Consider the following 15220-nt stretch of genomic DNA (forward strand, 5'->3'; position numbering starts at 1 on the left):
CATCCTGGAGCCTACCCATCAACCTTTTATCCACCAATACATAATCTAACAAACTACTTTCATTACGTGCTACATCGTACCTTGTATATTTATTTATCCTCTTTTTCATAAAATATGTATTACTTATTACCAAATCTCTTTCTACACATAGCTCAATTAAAGGCTCCCCATTTACATTTACCCCTGGCACCCCAAATTTACCTACTACTCCCTCTATAACATTTTTACCCACTTTAGCATTGAAATCCCCAACCACCATTACTCTCACACTTGATTCAAAACTCCCCACGCATTCACTCAACATTTCCCAGAATATCTCTCTCCTCTACACTTCTCTCTTCTCCAGGTGCATACACGCTTACTATAACCCACTTTTCACATCCAATCTTTATTTTACTCCACATAATCCTTGAATTTATACATTTGTAGTCCCTCTTTTCCTGCCATAGCTTATCCTTCCACATTATTGCTACTCCTTCTTTAGCTCTAACTCTGTTTGAAACCCCTGACCTAATCCCATTTATTCCTCTCCATTGAAACTCCCACCCCCTTCAGCTTTGTTTCACTTAAAGCCAGGACATTCAGTTTCTTCTCATTCATAACATCCACAATCATCTCTTTCTTTTCATTTGCACAACATCCACGCACATTCAGACTTCCCACTTTGACAATTTTCTTCTTATTCTTTTTAGTAATCTTTACAGGAAAAGGGGTTACTAGCCCATTGTTCCCGGCATTTTAGTTGACTTTTACAACACGCATGGCTTACGGAGGAAAGATTCTTATTCCACTTCCCCATGGATATAAAAGGAAAAGTAATAAGACCAAGAACTATTAAGATATAGGCAGTTTGGAGAGATATATTGTGTATTTTTATAAGTATATACTTCTAAGCTGTTGTATTCTGGGCACCTCTGCAAAAACAGTGATTATGTGTGAGTGACGTGAAAGTGTTGAATGATGATGAAAGTACATGTATTTTCTTTTTGGGGATTTTCTTTCTCTTTGGGTCACCCTGCCTCGGTGGGAGGCGGCCGACTTGTTAAAAAAAAAAAAGTGACCCAAAAAAAAGACACACACCATCATTCATACATAATCACTGTCTTTACAGAGGTGCCCACATATGACAGTTTAGATGTCACTCCCAACAGCCAATATCTCACACCCCTCCTTTAAAGTGCAGGCACTGTACTTCCCACCTCCAGGACTCATGTCCAGCTAACCAGTTTCCCTGAATCCCTTCACAAAATATTACCCTGCTCACACTCCAAAAGCTCGTCAGGTACTAAAAACCATTCATGTCCATTCACTCCTACAACACACACACACACACACACACACACACGTCTGCTGCATATCCGAGCCCCTTGCACACACAACCTCTTTTACCCCCTCCTTCCATCCTTTGTTAAGACCCCTACTTGTCCTCCCTTCCACTACTGATTTACACCCTTAAAGTCATTCTAATTTGCTCCATCCTCTCTAAATGACCAAACCACCTCAATAACCCCTCCTCAGCCCTCTGACTAATACTTTTTGTAACTCCACACCTCCTAATTTCCATACTACGAATTCTCTGCCTAATATTTGCACCACACGTTGCCTTTAGACAGGACATCTCCACTGCCTCCAGCCTTCTCCTTGCTGCAGCATTCACAACCCATGCTTCACACCCATATAAAAGTGTTGGTATTACTATACTCTTGTACATTCCCTTCTTTGCCACCATGGATAACATTTTTGTCTTCACAGACACCTCAATGTACCACTTAACTTTTTTCCTTCATCAATTCTATGGCTACCCTCATCCTTCATAACCCATCTGCTGACAAATCTACTCCCAAATATCTGAACACATTCATTTCTTCCATACTCCCTCTCTCCAATGTGATATCCAATTTTTCTTTAGTTAAATCACGATATCCTCATCACCTTACTCTTATCTATGTTCACTTTCATCATTCTTTACACACCCTACCAAACTCATATACTAACCTTTGAAACTTCTCTTTAGAATCTCCCTAAAGCACAGTATCATCAGCAAAAAGTAACTGAAAACTCCCATTTTGCATTTGATTCCCCATAATTTAATCCCACCCATCTCCTCAACACCCTAGCATTTACTTGTTTTACAACTCCATCTATAAATATGTTAACCATAACATTATACATTCCTTGTCTAAGGCCTACTTTTACTGGAAAGTAAACTCTTTCCTACACACCCTAACCTAAGCCTCACTATCCTCATAAAAACTACAGCATTTAGTAACTTACTACCTATTCTATACATTTGCAACATCTGCCACACTGCTCCCCTCTCCACCCTATCATATGCCTTTTCTAAATCCATGAATGCAATGAAAACATCCCTACCTTTATCTAATTATTATTCCTTTATATGCTTCAATGTAAACACTGGATTTCCACATCCCCTACCATTCTAAAACCTCCTTGTTCATCTGCAATCCTGGTCTCTGTCTTGCCTCTAATTCCTTCAATAATAACCCTACCATACACTTTACCAGGTATACTCGGTAAACTTATTCCCCTATAGTTTTTACAATCTCTCATCCCCCTTTTCCTTTATATAAAGGAATTATACACACACACTGCCATTCCCTAGGTACCCTCCCCTCTTTCAAACATTTCATGAACAAAAGTACCAACCACTCCAACACTATATCCCTCCCCCTTGCTTTTAACATTTGTCATGATCCTATTAGTTCCAGCTGCTTTACCCCCCTTTCATTCTATCTGATGCCTCACACACCTCCCCCACACTCACATCCGGCTCTTCTTCACTCCTAAAAGATGTTATACCTCCCTGATCAATGCACGAAATTTCTGCCTTCCTCGCTTCATCAACATTTAACAGTTCCTCAAAATATTCTTGCCATCTTCCCAATACTTCCAACTCCCCATCTACTAACTCCCTTATTCTATTTTTAGCTGTCAAATCCTTTCATTTCCTAGGCTTTCTTAACCTATTTATCTCCAATTTTTTTTTTCTTAATTTTTATTAAAATTTGTTGAGAGCACCTCCCCCACTATCATTTGCTCTCCTTTTGCACTCTCTCTTCACCTCTCTATATATTCCACCCTTCTTATATCACTTCTGTTCTGTAAAAAAAATCTCCTCATACATGATCTTTTTCTGTTTTCTCACACCCTTTACCTCATCATTCCACCAATCACTCCATACAGTCAAGTAAGCATATTTACATCACAGTTTTCAGGCTTTTTCAGTGTATTTAGTATTGATCTTCTGCACCAGTGTCCAGCAGTACCATGCCATCAGGTTTCCCCCAATATCTCTTCTCCATGACGGTTGTGTCTTTCAAAATCATTCACTGTGGGGTTCTATTTCACAGAAACCGTTCGTGGAACAAAACTAAGTTCAGATTTGAATTCAGCATCCCAAAATTAGTTTGAAACACGTTCTTCAACATGACCTGAAACAATTATTGGCCAGTGTTATTAACTCTGCTTCCATGAGCTATATTTTGTCTTCTTATCCAGTAACAGGCTCTAAGTTCCTGCACCAATAATAAAGATGAATTAATGATGGCAAGCCGTACTGTTTGGCAGGAAAGAGTGAAATCCAGGAGGGCACCTTTCAATGAAAGACATGTTGCATAACCTCTTTTGGTGTGTGAACAATTAATATGAAAGCATATACACTATTATACTTTAATACAGTATGATGCTGTTTTGAGTGTACAAAGCCGATATTATCTTTATTTGTATCGTAATATTTTAGATTGTAAAATTAGCCAGAAGATGCTTCAGAGTAAACCTAGTCAATGGCAGTGAAGAAAGTGTAATAATTAAAGAGTAATTACATTTGTTTCAAACTGCCATATGATCTTTATCACAATTTCTTGTATCAACTTCAGCCAATGGTTAGCTGATTGCAGGGCAGGATCAGAATTTCTATATGGGAGAAGATGGACACTATCTGGTTGGAAGGGGAGGCTAGATTTGTTCTGAAGGCCTCCTAGATCTCTCTTGGCACTGCCCATGGCTGACAGCAGTCATTATTTCATTAAAAAATAGTGCTGACAGAGTACAATACAATGCCATTGTGTGTTGAATTGTTAATTAGATTTGATGGTCGCATGTGATTGTCATTTATCATTTTCAATGGTAGATACTAGTATAGTAGGTCCCCCATTTATGATATTAGTGTGTTCCCAAAAATGTATTAAGAGTTGATCATTTGAAATTCGGAACCTATTTTACATAGACACTCATTTTATAATCAGAAGAATATTCTCAAAACCCTTTTTTTTTTTTTTATCAAACTGGCCGTCTCCCACAGAGAAGAGGGACCCAAAAAAAGAAACACTCACCACAGTCCACTATCACTCCCTTGCCAGAGGCATGTAGATACTATAGTTCAGATGCCCATTCCAAAACTGTAAATACCCCCACCCTTCCTCTGGAGTGCAGGCACTGTACTTTCCACCTCAAGGACTCAAATCTGGCTAACCAGTTTCCTGAATCTCTTCACAAAATGTTACCTTACTTGCACTCCAAAAGTTATCAGGTCCCAAAAACCATTTGCCTCCACTCACTCCTATCTAACATGATCACACATGCCTGTTGGAGGTCTAAGCCCCTTGAACACAAAACCTCCTTCGTTCCCTCCATCCATCCTTTCCTAGTACGACCCCTACCCTGCCTTCCTCCACTACAGATTTATACACCCTCCAAATCATCTTATTTTACTCCATTCTCTCTAAATGTCCAAACCACTATGTATTTTACAACAAAGTTTATTACTATTATTTCATTATTCACATGCCATATTACTATTAAGACACCAATAATACATTAACACCAACTTCCAAACATTTAAACTCAAACTCTGAAGTACAGTTCTAATTTAGGTTTGCCCAAAATGCTGAACATACTGTTGATAGGCTTTGAATTTTTATATATAATATACAGAAAAATGCTAAACCCAGATGGGTCACACAGCTAAGGGTTTTTCAGAATGTACAAAAATTAAACTAAAAAATAGCACGCCAGCAAAAAACGTTTTATAATGACGTACCAATTTCATCTGTGCAATTTCTATCTTCCGCTTATTCTCTTCCATAATCCGTTCCAGTTCCTCACGTTGCTTACGTTCCTCCTCCTAGAAAGCAGAATGAGGCGTCACACAGTGTCAGAATTTATTAAGTCTGGTGGTCATGTAAATGGAAGCTAGTTACCAGACACCAACACTTCTTCAATCTAACAACTTTTAAATTTCTCTTTTTGGTGTAATGCACAGTATAAAAAAAAAAAAAAAAAAAAAAAAAAAAAGTTTGATCAGCTATGCTGAATAACCTCTATCCCAAGCAAACATTGCTTCATATTCTGTATGTAAATAAATATTGTGAGATGTACATATATCTTTAAAAACGTATATTTGTAAATATACATTAAAGGACATACGTAAACCTCGAACAATCTAGGTTTTTCTAAAAGCTTAATAAACAGCATTTTGGTTAAGTATTTTATAAAAAATATATTATTAAGGAGTCTGTACACAGGAGCTGATGGCAAAGAAGTGAAGGTATCTAGTAGCTAGCAGAAAATAACTACCATAAAATGAAATTCATATCAAACATCAATGGTCACAATGGGTACAAAGGCAAAGGGAAATATATGACAATACAGACTTTAAAATAGTACTTAATTCAGAGTTAAATAATTCTATTAGCAAGCATGTTGGTCTGAGTATTCAACATTGAAAAGAAGTATGACATTTTCTTATATACAACATGCTTACTGCAAACACTAAGACACAAGACACAGTAAAAAAATCTCCCTGCAAAGGATCCATAAGAACAATTTAATTGAACTCCTAAGTAACAAACTAAACAGAAGTTGCTGATACTTTGCAAGAAGAATCTAGACACAACAAAACCCATTAAACTGGCAAGCTTCCACTGCAAGCCATGAAAATTCTGCATTTTAGTTCACCATGTACTGTACTGAAAAATAAATATAATTCAAGACTCCAGGTTCTATAATTGTTTAATTATATAATGGAAACATACTAGCTTAATGAATTTATGCTGCATCCATTGTAAAAATCACTATACCTGTTATATAGTTACCATAAAGATGCCGTCAAATCCACTCCTAGAACTGCTCTGGCCTAAAATCCGCAGCTGACAATTCTTGGTTGCAAGCCGCCATTATTATGTCTAGTCTGTTTACAGTGGTTGTCCACTAAAGTGCCTCATTGCCACACTGCTATGTTTGTGTTTTTCCAGACAAACATGAACAAATCATACTCACAACCATATACACACGCATACAGTACATATGATTAGGAATATGAAGGAGATACATAATATTTATAAGGAAATACATGTATACAACAGTATAATGATACAACACAAATGGGAGACAGTGAGGGAAAAAAAGACAACAGCCAGTCACTTCACACTCAACTTGATAACTGTCTGGGAGCAACATGGTTAAACTGCATCACATACCAGAGATTACAAAGTTTGTACAGCACATCTCTGGAATCTTTAAATGGCTCAAATTCACATTTCACTTTCAAAACACAAAGAATCAGCTGAAAGAGTGTGAGTTAGTCTTCATGCAGAATGGAAATTTATTGATCTATCATCTTTTACCTAATTATGAATTAAATAACAGTTATTAGACAATTGTATTACTGTATACTTTTATTTTTGCTGTTTTTTTTCTGATAACCTACTGTAGAAATTTATTAATCCTGTTACTCCTGATTTAAATGTTGAATACAATACATTTTTTATACAGAAATCACTGTAAAGTCCCAGGAAAAAAAAAAGACCAAAAGCTACTAAGGCATTGCATCACATTAAGTTACAGTATTTGTTTACAGCTCTCTTAATGAACATTAATTTAAAAGATTCATAAAATTCATATCAGCTTCACCCAATGTTTTCCTTTCATGAATTACCCTCCCTGGTTCCCTCTCAGGTGCAAAAGCTTTAGCCTTCCTGAAATTGGTAACTGCATAAATATTGGCCTAGAAAGCAGCCCATCAGTCTCTCCCATACTGAGAATGAAGCTAGGAGCACTGTAAAACAATCCCTCCCTAGAAATCTGCACACTAGAGCTCCTGCAAATGAGGCTCAACAAAGCCAGCAAAAAATCCCCGGTGAAGCCCAGGGAGAGAAGCTCTACCTCTCGCTTCTTCTGATCCTCTTCTTGCTGACGACGCTTTTCTTGTAGCTCCTCTAGCATCTGCTGTTCCATGAGGCGCTTAGCCTCCTCCACTCGACGTAACACTTCAGCTTCTATTTCATCTCGTCTCCGTTCCAATTCCTCTTCCACTCTACGTGCTACTAACTCTTCCAGTCTTTTAGCTGCAACTTCCTCTACCATTTTCTGTTCTGCTTCTCTCTGCCTCCTGGAGGTATATAAAAATACATGCACACCTTTCAATTTTTAGGTAATATATAAAATGACTGGTATTACCAATTATGTACCGACATTATATATTACCAAACTTACACTATGCTTACACTCGCTTAGCCTTTCTCATTAACTGATATGTATAGTTAGATATGTTTCTATATGTAACATTGCCATTCACCCATATTTAATGAGAAAATTATTCCAAACCATACCCCGGCCGGGATTGAACCCGCAGTCAGAGTCTCAAAACTCCAGCCCGTCGCGTTAGCCACTAGACCAGCTAGCCACAATAAGATTCGTCCAACTAGGTATATTTCTACACCATAGGAAGGTTAGCACAGGCACCACTGTGACCACAAATGCAAGTTTTTACAGACGAATCTCCAGCTAGCATGGCCGTGACGAACTCTAGCTCAAGTCCCTTCACTGCCATCAATATGACTCACGAAATCGTAATGACACGATTGCAAACAAACCATACCCCGGCTGGGATTGAACCCGCGGTCAAAGACTCTCAAAACTCCAGCCCGTCGCGTTAGCCACTAGACCAGCTAGCCACAATAAGATTCGTCCAACTAGGTATACTGTATTTCTACACCATAGGAAGGTTAGCACAGGCACCACTGTGACCACAAATGCAAGTTTTTACAGACGAATCTCCAACTAGCGTGGCCGTGACGAACTCTAGCTCAAGTCCCTTCACTGCCATCAATATGACTCACGAAATCGTAATGACATGATTGCAAACAAACCATACCCCGGTCGGGATTGAACCCGTGGTCAGAGAGTCTCAAAACTCCAGCCCGTCGCATTTGTGGTCATAGTGGTGCCTGTGCTAACCTTCCTATGGTGTAGAAATATACCTAGTTGGACGAATCTTATTGTGGCTAGCTGGTCTAGTGGCTAACGCGACGGGCTGGAGTTTTGAGACTCTCTGACCGCGGGTTCAATCCCGGCCGGGGTATGGTTTGTTTGCAATCGTGTCATTACGATTTCGTGAGTCAGCAAAATTATTCCTTTTACTTTAGCAAAAAGTATTTTTCTACCCTTTTCAAGTTCTATCACAACTACAAGCTTTCAGAAAATACAAATGCTGTAATTAAATAAAAAAGTAACACTAATCCCTTTCAGTTCATGTTATACAATAAAGTTCTGCATCACATATCAATGGCAAATAAGTTTTTAATCATATCTCTATAGTCAGGTTAATGGACTGTTTTGAATTCAATGGCTGTTTCTTGTCAAGGCAAGGTGACGCAAATAAGAAACCACTCACCATTATTCAATTTATGTTGTGCATTTCCTCAAATCTGACTATATTTATCAAAATAAATATAAATCAAAACCTCTCATTATTAAATGCATTTCTAATATAGTAGTGAAACAGCAAACTATCCCAACTTCACTGCCTAAATAATTATAACACAGTATCAACTGTGTCAACTAGTCACAAGTTGGCCTGTGATACTCCAATACTGAAACTATGTATAGTGCCAAAACAAAAGCATTCACATTGCTAAACTCACAAACTAGTATTCAGTCACTTAGCCATAATACCAACTTACCTCATAATTTTGTAATATTTTAAACTTAAGATTTAATCTAAGTCTGCCCGAAATGCCTAGCCATGCTAGGTGTTCTAGTGGTACACTCTGTAATTATTATTTTACTACATGTAAACCACACAATAACCAAATTCTGTAAACTCAGCATTGTAATCCTCATAGAGAATAAACTTTGAATTGAATTGAATTGAATTGAATTGAATTGAATGATTCACAATAAACCCAAAATTCAGGGAATTTATTACAAAATAGCAACACTCCTGAGAAATTGTTTTAAAACCAAAAATCAGAGAATAACCAACCTAACTCTTTCTAGTTCAGCCAATCTGTCAACTTCGTCAATCTTCTTTTCTCTCGTTCTTGGCTCTTCATCACTGGTTGTGGATGAAGAAGACGAGCGTGACAATTTACGGCTGGAAAATTAAAAAAACATAACAGTACAACAATTAGTTTAATGCAAGAACATCTGTAATACATACACAAGTCACAAAGAAAACAGATGCAATGACTCACTCAAAGCAGAGAAATAAAACTAAGATAACAATGAGCTCAAAGTTTATTGTACAGCAATAATTTCTTATGTAATCACAGAATGGGTGGGGCTTGATCCCATGGCAGGCGAGTCCTAAAACTTAAAGGCCACCCGTTCCGTGATTTGTTTGTAATTGTGTTACTGAGATTTCTCTGTTAACCCTTTGACTGTTTTAGTCAAATGTATACGTCTTATGAGCCATCGTGTTTGACGTATATACATTCATAAATTCTAGCGGTCAGCGTGCAGCATATAAAAAAAATCCTGCAGTACGCAGTGCATAATGAGAAAAAAAAGTCAGACCGTTTTTTGGATTAAAACGTCAACTTTGTGGAGTATTTTCGTATAGTATTTATGGTTGTATTCTCATTTTCTTGGTCTCATTTGATAGAATGGAAAACATATTATAGAAATAGAGGTGATTTTGATTGGCTTTACTATGAAAAGAACCTTGATATGGAGCTCAAAGTAGGGGAAATGTTTGATTTTTGCCGATGTTCAAAGTAAACAAATGATGTCATTGTCCAATAAATGTCCAACTAGCCATTCTAATATGCAGTCATGAATGGGTTGACATTATTTATACAATTATTACAATGTTGCAGTAGTCTGCATAACAATAAATCTTCTATTTTTTGCTTGAATAAAAATTCAAGATAGAAAGCAAGAGTAATATCAGAAGGGCCTGGAGACTTAAATGATGAACAAAGAAAATGTTTTAGAGCCAGGAATGTCTGCATTGTTCATTCTCGACCCTATTTTGAAATTGTCATATTTTTTAATTTGCGTGAAATTGGCCAAATTGCAAATTTCTGACCACGTTATTGAGTAGTTGAAATCAGTAAATGGGCAGTTTCTTGTACTCAATCAATAGAACAAATGGAGTTCTAAAGAAGTAGCTATGGGTTTGGTCGACTAGAACAATGAAATTAGCTGAAAATAGGGCTCAAAGTGGGCAAAATCGCCGATTCGTAAATATAGCTGAGGTAGCTAACTTTGCAAGAGCGTAATTCCGTAAGTTTTCCATCAAATTTCATTCTTTTGGTGTCATTACCATCGGGAAAAGGTTCTATCATTTCATAAGAAAATTTTTTTATATTCAAAAATTTTTCGACACCAGGAGACACCTCAGGATTTGGGGTTTCGACAGTCAAGGAGTTAATGGTTCACAAGTTCATTTACCTAGTCTTAGACCAAGCCCCTTATATTACAAAGTAAATAATACAGTAATAGCTATACAAGTCATGTGTGAAATGAGTCTGTTGAAGGTTTTGCAGCATCAGTACTGCTGCTGGTCTTTTCTGTTACAAACATACAAGACAACAGTTAAATCTTACACATTTCCAAATAAAAATAAAATTGTTATACAGTACATTGTAATTAATACTATAACAGTATTATGATAAATGGAATAGAGCATTAGGAACCAACAGACTACAGTGGACCCCCGGTTTACGATATTATTTCATTCCAGAAGTATGTTCAGGTGCCAGTACTGACCGAATTTGTTCCCATAAGGAATATTGTGAATTAGATTAGTCCATTTCAGACCCCCAAACATACATGTACAAACGCACTTACATAAATACACTTACATAATTGGTCGCATTGGGAGGTGATCGTAAAGCAGGGGTCCACTGTACTTTAGTGGTTTTTGGCCATTAACCCCCTTGCCTCTCGCAACCCCTAATCCTGAGGTCTCTCCTGGTGTCGCAAAAATTTAAAAAAAAAAAATATTTTTTCTTATGAAATGATAGAGAATCTTTTCCCGATGGTAATGACACCAAAAGTACGAAATTTGATGGAAAACTTACGGAATTACGCTCTCGTGAAGTTAGCGGCCTCAGCGATATTTACAAATGGGTGATTTCGCCCACTTTGAGCCCTATTTTCGGCTAATTCCATCATTCCAGTCTACCAAACTCATAGCTATTTCCATTTTGTTCTATCGATTGAGTACAAGAAATTGCCCATTTACCAATTTCAACTACCCAATAACAGTCAGAAATTTGCAATTTGGCCAATCAACTAACTACACGAATACCACCTAGTGGTTCACACTTACACTCACTCACCCATTTGACCATAAACAGAAATATTAATCTCAATCTTAAAATAATGAATCCTATGATACTCCAATACTGAAACTATGTACTGTGCCAAAACAAAAGCATTCACATTGCTAAACTCACAAACTAGTATTTAGTCACTTAGCCATAATACCAACTTACCTCATAATTTGTAATATTTTAAAATAAAGAATTAAACTAAGTCTGCCCGAAATGCCTAGCCATGCTAGGCGTTCAAGTGGTACACTCTGTAATCATTATTTAACTACATGTAAACCACACAATAACCAAATTCTGTAAATTCAACATTGTAATCCTTATAGAGAATAAACTTTGAATTGAATTGAATTGAATTGAATTTCACAAAAATTAAAAAATATGACAATTTCAAAATAGGGTCCAGAATGAACAATGCAGACATTCCTGGCTCTAAAATAACATTTTCTTTGTTCATCAGTCACGTCTCCAGGCGCCTCTGATATTACTCTTGCTTTCTATTTTGAATTTTTATTCAAACAAAAAATAGATTTACTGTTATGCAGACTACAGCAATATTGTAATAATTGCATAAATAATGTCAACCAATTCATGACTGCATATTAGAATGGCTAGGTGGACATTTATTGGACAATGACATCATTTGTTTATTTTTGAATATTGGCAAAAATCAAACATTTCCCCTATTTCGAGCTCCATTTCCAGGTTGTTCTTATAGTAAAACCAATCAAAATCACCTGTATTTCTATAATATGTTTTCCATTCTATCAAATGAGACCAAGAAAACGACAATACAACCATAAATACTATACGAAAATAGACCACAAAGTCGGCATTTTAATTAAAAAAAAAAACACGGTCGGAGTTTTTTTTTTCTCATTATGCACTGCGTGCTGCAGGATTTTTTTTTATATGGCGCACACTGACCACACAGACCCATTCACTCACATGTGGGCCAACCAGCTTTCTCCTGCTTGATTTGAGGCCGCTAGAATTTATGAGTATGTATATATATACGTCAAACACGGTGGCTCATAAGACGTATACATACGACCGAAACAGTCAAAGGGTTAATTATAGTTTGAAGTGTAAAACATTAAGTTGCCTTTGCAACTTTGTTGTGGAAAGGTTAACCCTTTCATTGGCTATCACACACAACTACATCAATGAGTCCAGGATCCCTCACATAGTTCTTTCATGAGCTCAGCTCACTCAGCTAAGCTGTGAGCAGTAAATTTTAGCCTAGATATGAGAGGATGTGTCTGCACGGAAAGTGTGCACGGTACAGTGGACCCTCGGTATTCGACGGCATCGGTATTCGATAAATCCGGTATTCGATGTATTATATCGCAAAAATTTTGCCTCGGTATCCGATCGAAAACCCGGTATTCGATGCGATTCGTACGAGACGTGTCCACGTGTGGCCTGAACTGCCCCATGTGTGCCAGTGTTTACAAGCCAGCCAGTGTGCACGCATCTAAGGATACATTCGGTACATTCCACATTATCACTGTTTTTGGTGCTTGTTTCTGCAAAATAAGTCACCATGGGCCCCAAGAAAGCTTCTAGTGCCAACCCTTCGAGAAAAAAGGAGCTAATGACTATTGAAATGAAGAAAGAGATAATTGCAAAGTACGAAAGTGGAGTGCGTGTGTTGGAGCTGGTCAGGTTGTATAGTAAACTCCAATCAACCATCTCTACTATAGTGACCAGGAAAACGGCAATCAAGGAAGCTGTTCTTGCAAAAGGTGCAACTGTGATTACGAAACAGCGACCGCAAGTGTTAGTAAATGTTGAGAGACTGTTATTGGTGTGGATAAATGAAAAACAGATAGCAGGAGATAGCATCTCTCAAGCGATCATTTGTGAAAAGGCTAGGCAGTTGCATGACGATTTGGTAAAGAAATTGCCTGCAACTAGTGGTGATGTGAGTGAATTTAAGGCCAGCAAAGGTTGTTTGAAAGATTTAAGAATCGTAGTGGCATACATAGTGTGATTAGGCATGGTGAGGCTGCCAGTTCGGACCAAAAAGCAGCTGAAAAATATGTGAAGGAATTCAAGGATTACATAAACAGTGAAGACTTGAAACCTGAACAAGTGTTTAATTGTGACAAAACAGGCCTGTTTTGGAAGAAAATGCCAAGCAGGACCTACATTACTCAGGAGGAAAAGACACTCCCAGGACATAAGCCTATGAAAGACAGGCTTACTCTGTTTATGTGTGCCAATGCTAGTGGTGATTGCAAAGTGAAGCCTTTATTGGTGTATCACTGAAACTCCCAGAGTGTTCAGGAAAAAAATGTCCTCAAGGCTAACTTGTGTGTGCTGTGGAGGGCAAACAGTAAGGCATGGGTCACTAGGGACTTTTTCTATGACTGGTTACACCATGCATTTGCCCCCACTGAAAAATTACCTAATTGAAAAGAAATTAGACCTTAAGTGCCTCCTGGTATTAGACAATGCCCCTGGTCATCCTACAGACTTGGCAGAGCGGCTTTCTGGGGACATGAGCTTCATTAAGGTCAAGTTTTTGCCTCCTAATACCACTCCTCTCCTGCAGCCCATGGACCAGCAGGTCATTTCCAACACCAAGAAACTGTACACAAAACTAATGTTTCAAAAGTGCTTTGTAGTGACCACAAAAACTCAACTGACTCTAAAAGAGTTTTGGAAGGATCACTTTAATACCCTCAATTGTATAAACCTTATAGGTATGGCTTGGGAGGGAGTGACTAAGAGGACCTTGAACTCTGCTTGGAAAAAGCTGTGGCCAGAATGTGTAGACAAAAGGGATTTTGAAGGATTTGAGGCTAACCCTGAGAAGCCTATGCCAGTTGAGGAATCCATTGTGGCATTGGAGAAGTCCTTGGTGGTTAGTGGGGAGGATGTGGAAGAGTTGGTGGAGGAGGACAATGAAGAACTAACCACTGATGAGCTGCTAGATCATCTTCAACAGCAAGAGGCCACACCTGAGGAAACTGCTTCGGAGGAGGGGATAAGAGAAATTGAAGAAGTTGCCTACTTCAAAGATTAAGGAAATGTGTGCAATGTGGCTTAAAGTGTAAACCTTTTTTGATGACAATCACCACAACACAGCTATTGCAAGCCGTGCTGGTGACTATTAAACTGACAATGTTGTGAAACACTTTAGGAATGTCATAAAGGAACGGGAGGTTCAGGCCACTATGGACAGATATGTTGTGTGACAGAAGTCCAGTGACTCTCAAGCTGGTCCTAATGGCATTAAAGAAGAAGGGAAGTAACCCCAGAAAAGGACTTGCTACCTCAAGTCCTAATGGAAGGGGATTCCCCTTCTAAACACTAACACCTCTCCTCCCCTCCCATCCCATCAATCATCACCAGATCTTCATTAAAGGTAAGTGTCAATTATTCTATTGTTATTGTTGTTATTGTAATTTTCTATTGCATTAAACTTAATATTTCATGTGGTAAAAATTTTTTTTTCATACTTTTGGGCGTCTTGTACGGATTAATTTGATTTCCATTATTTCTTATGAGGAAAATTGGTTCGCTTTTCAATATTTTCGGTATTCGATGAGCTCTCAGGAATGGATTAATATCGAATACCAGGGGTCCACTGTATATAAAAAAAAATCCTGCCCCACAAGTTGCATGGTGGG

General features: G+C 37.8%; 1 protein-coding gene across 1 annotated transcript in view; it reads right to left on the reverse strand.

The window, feature by feature from the left end:
• Nucleotides 1-15220, reverse strand: part of LOC128690949 (arginine and glutamate-rich protein 1) — a 46385-nt gene that overhangs the window by 22359 nt on the left and 8806 nt on the right. The window contains exons 2-4 of the mRNA XM_070088453.1: nucleotides 9284-9394; nucleotides 7183-7408; nucleotides 5060-5143 (exon numbers count right to left, since the gene is read on the reverse strand). Coding sequence (XP_069944554.1) covers nucleotides 5060-5143; nucleotides 7183-7408; nucleotides 9284-9394 — 421 coding nt within the window. The remainder of the gene's footprint in view (nucleotides 1-5059; nucleotides 5144-7182; nucleotides 7409-9283; nucleotides 9395-15220) is intronic.

This window comes from Cherax quadricarinatus, chromosome 24 (genome assembly GCF_038502225.1).
Source record: "Cherax quadricarinatus isolate ZL_2023a chromosome 24, ASM3850222v1, whole genome shotgun sequence".
NCBI lineage: Eukaryota > Metazoa > Arthropoda > Malacostraca > Decapoda > Parastacidae > Cherax > Cherax quadricarinatus.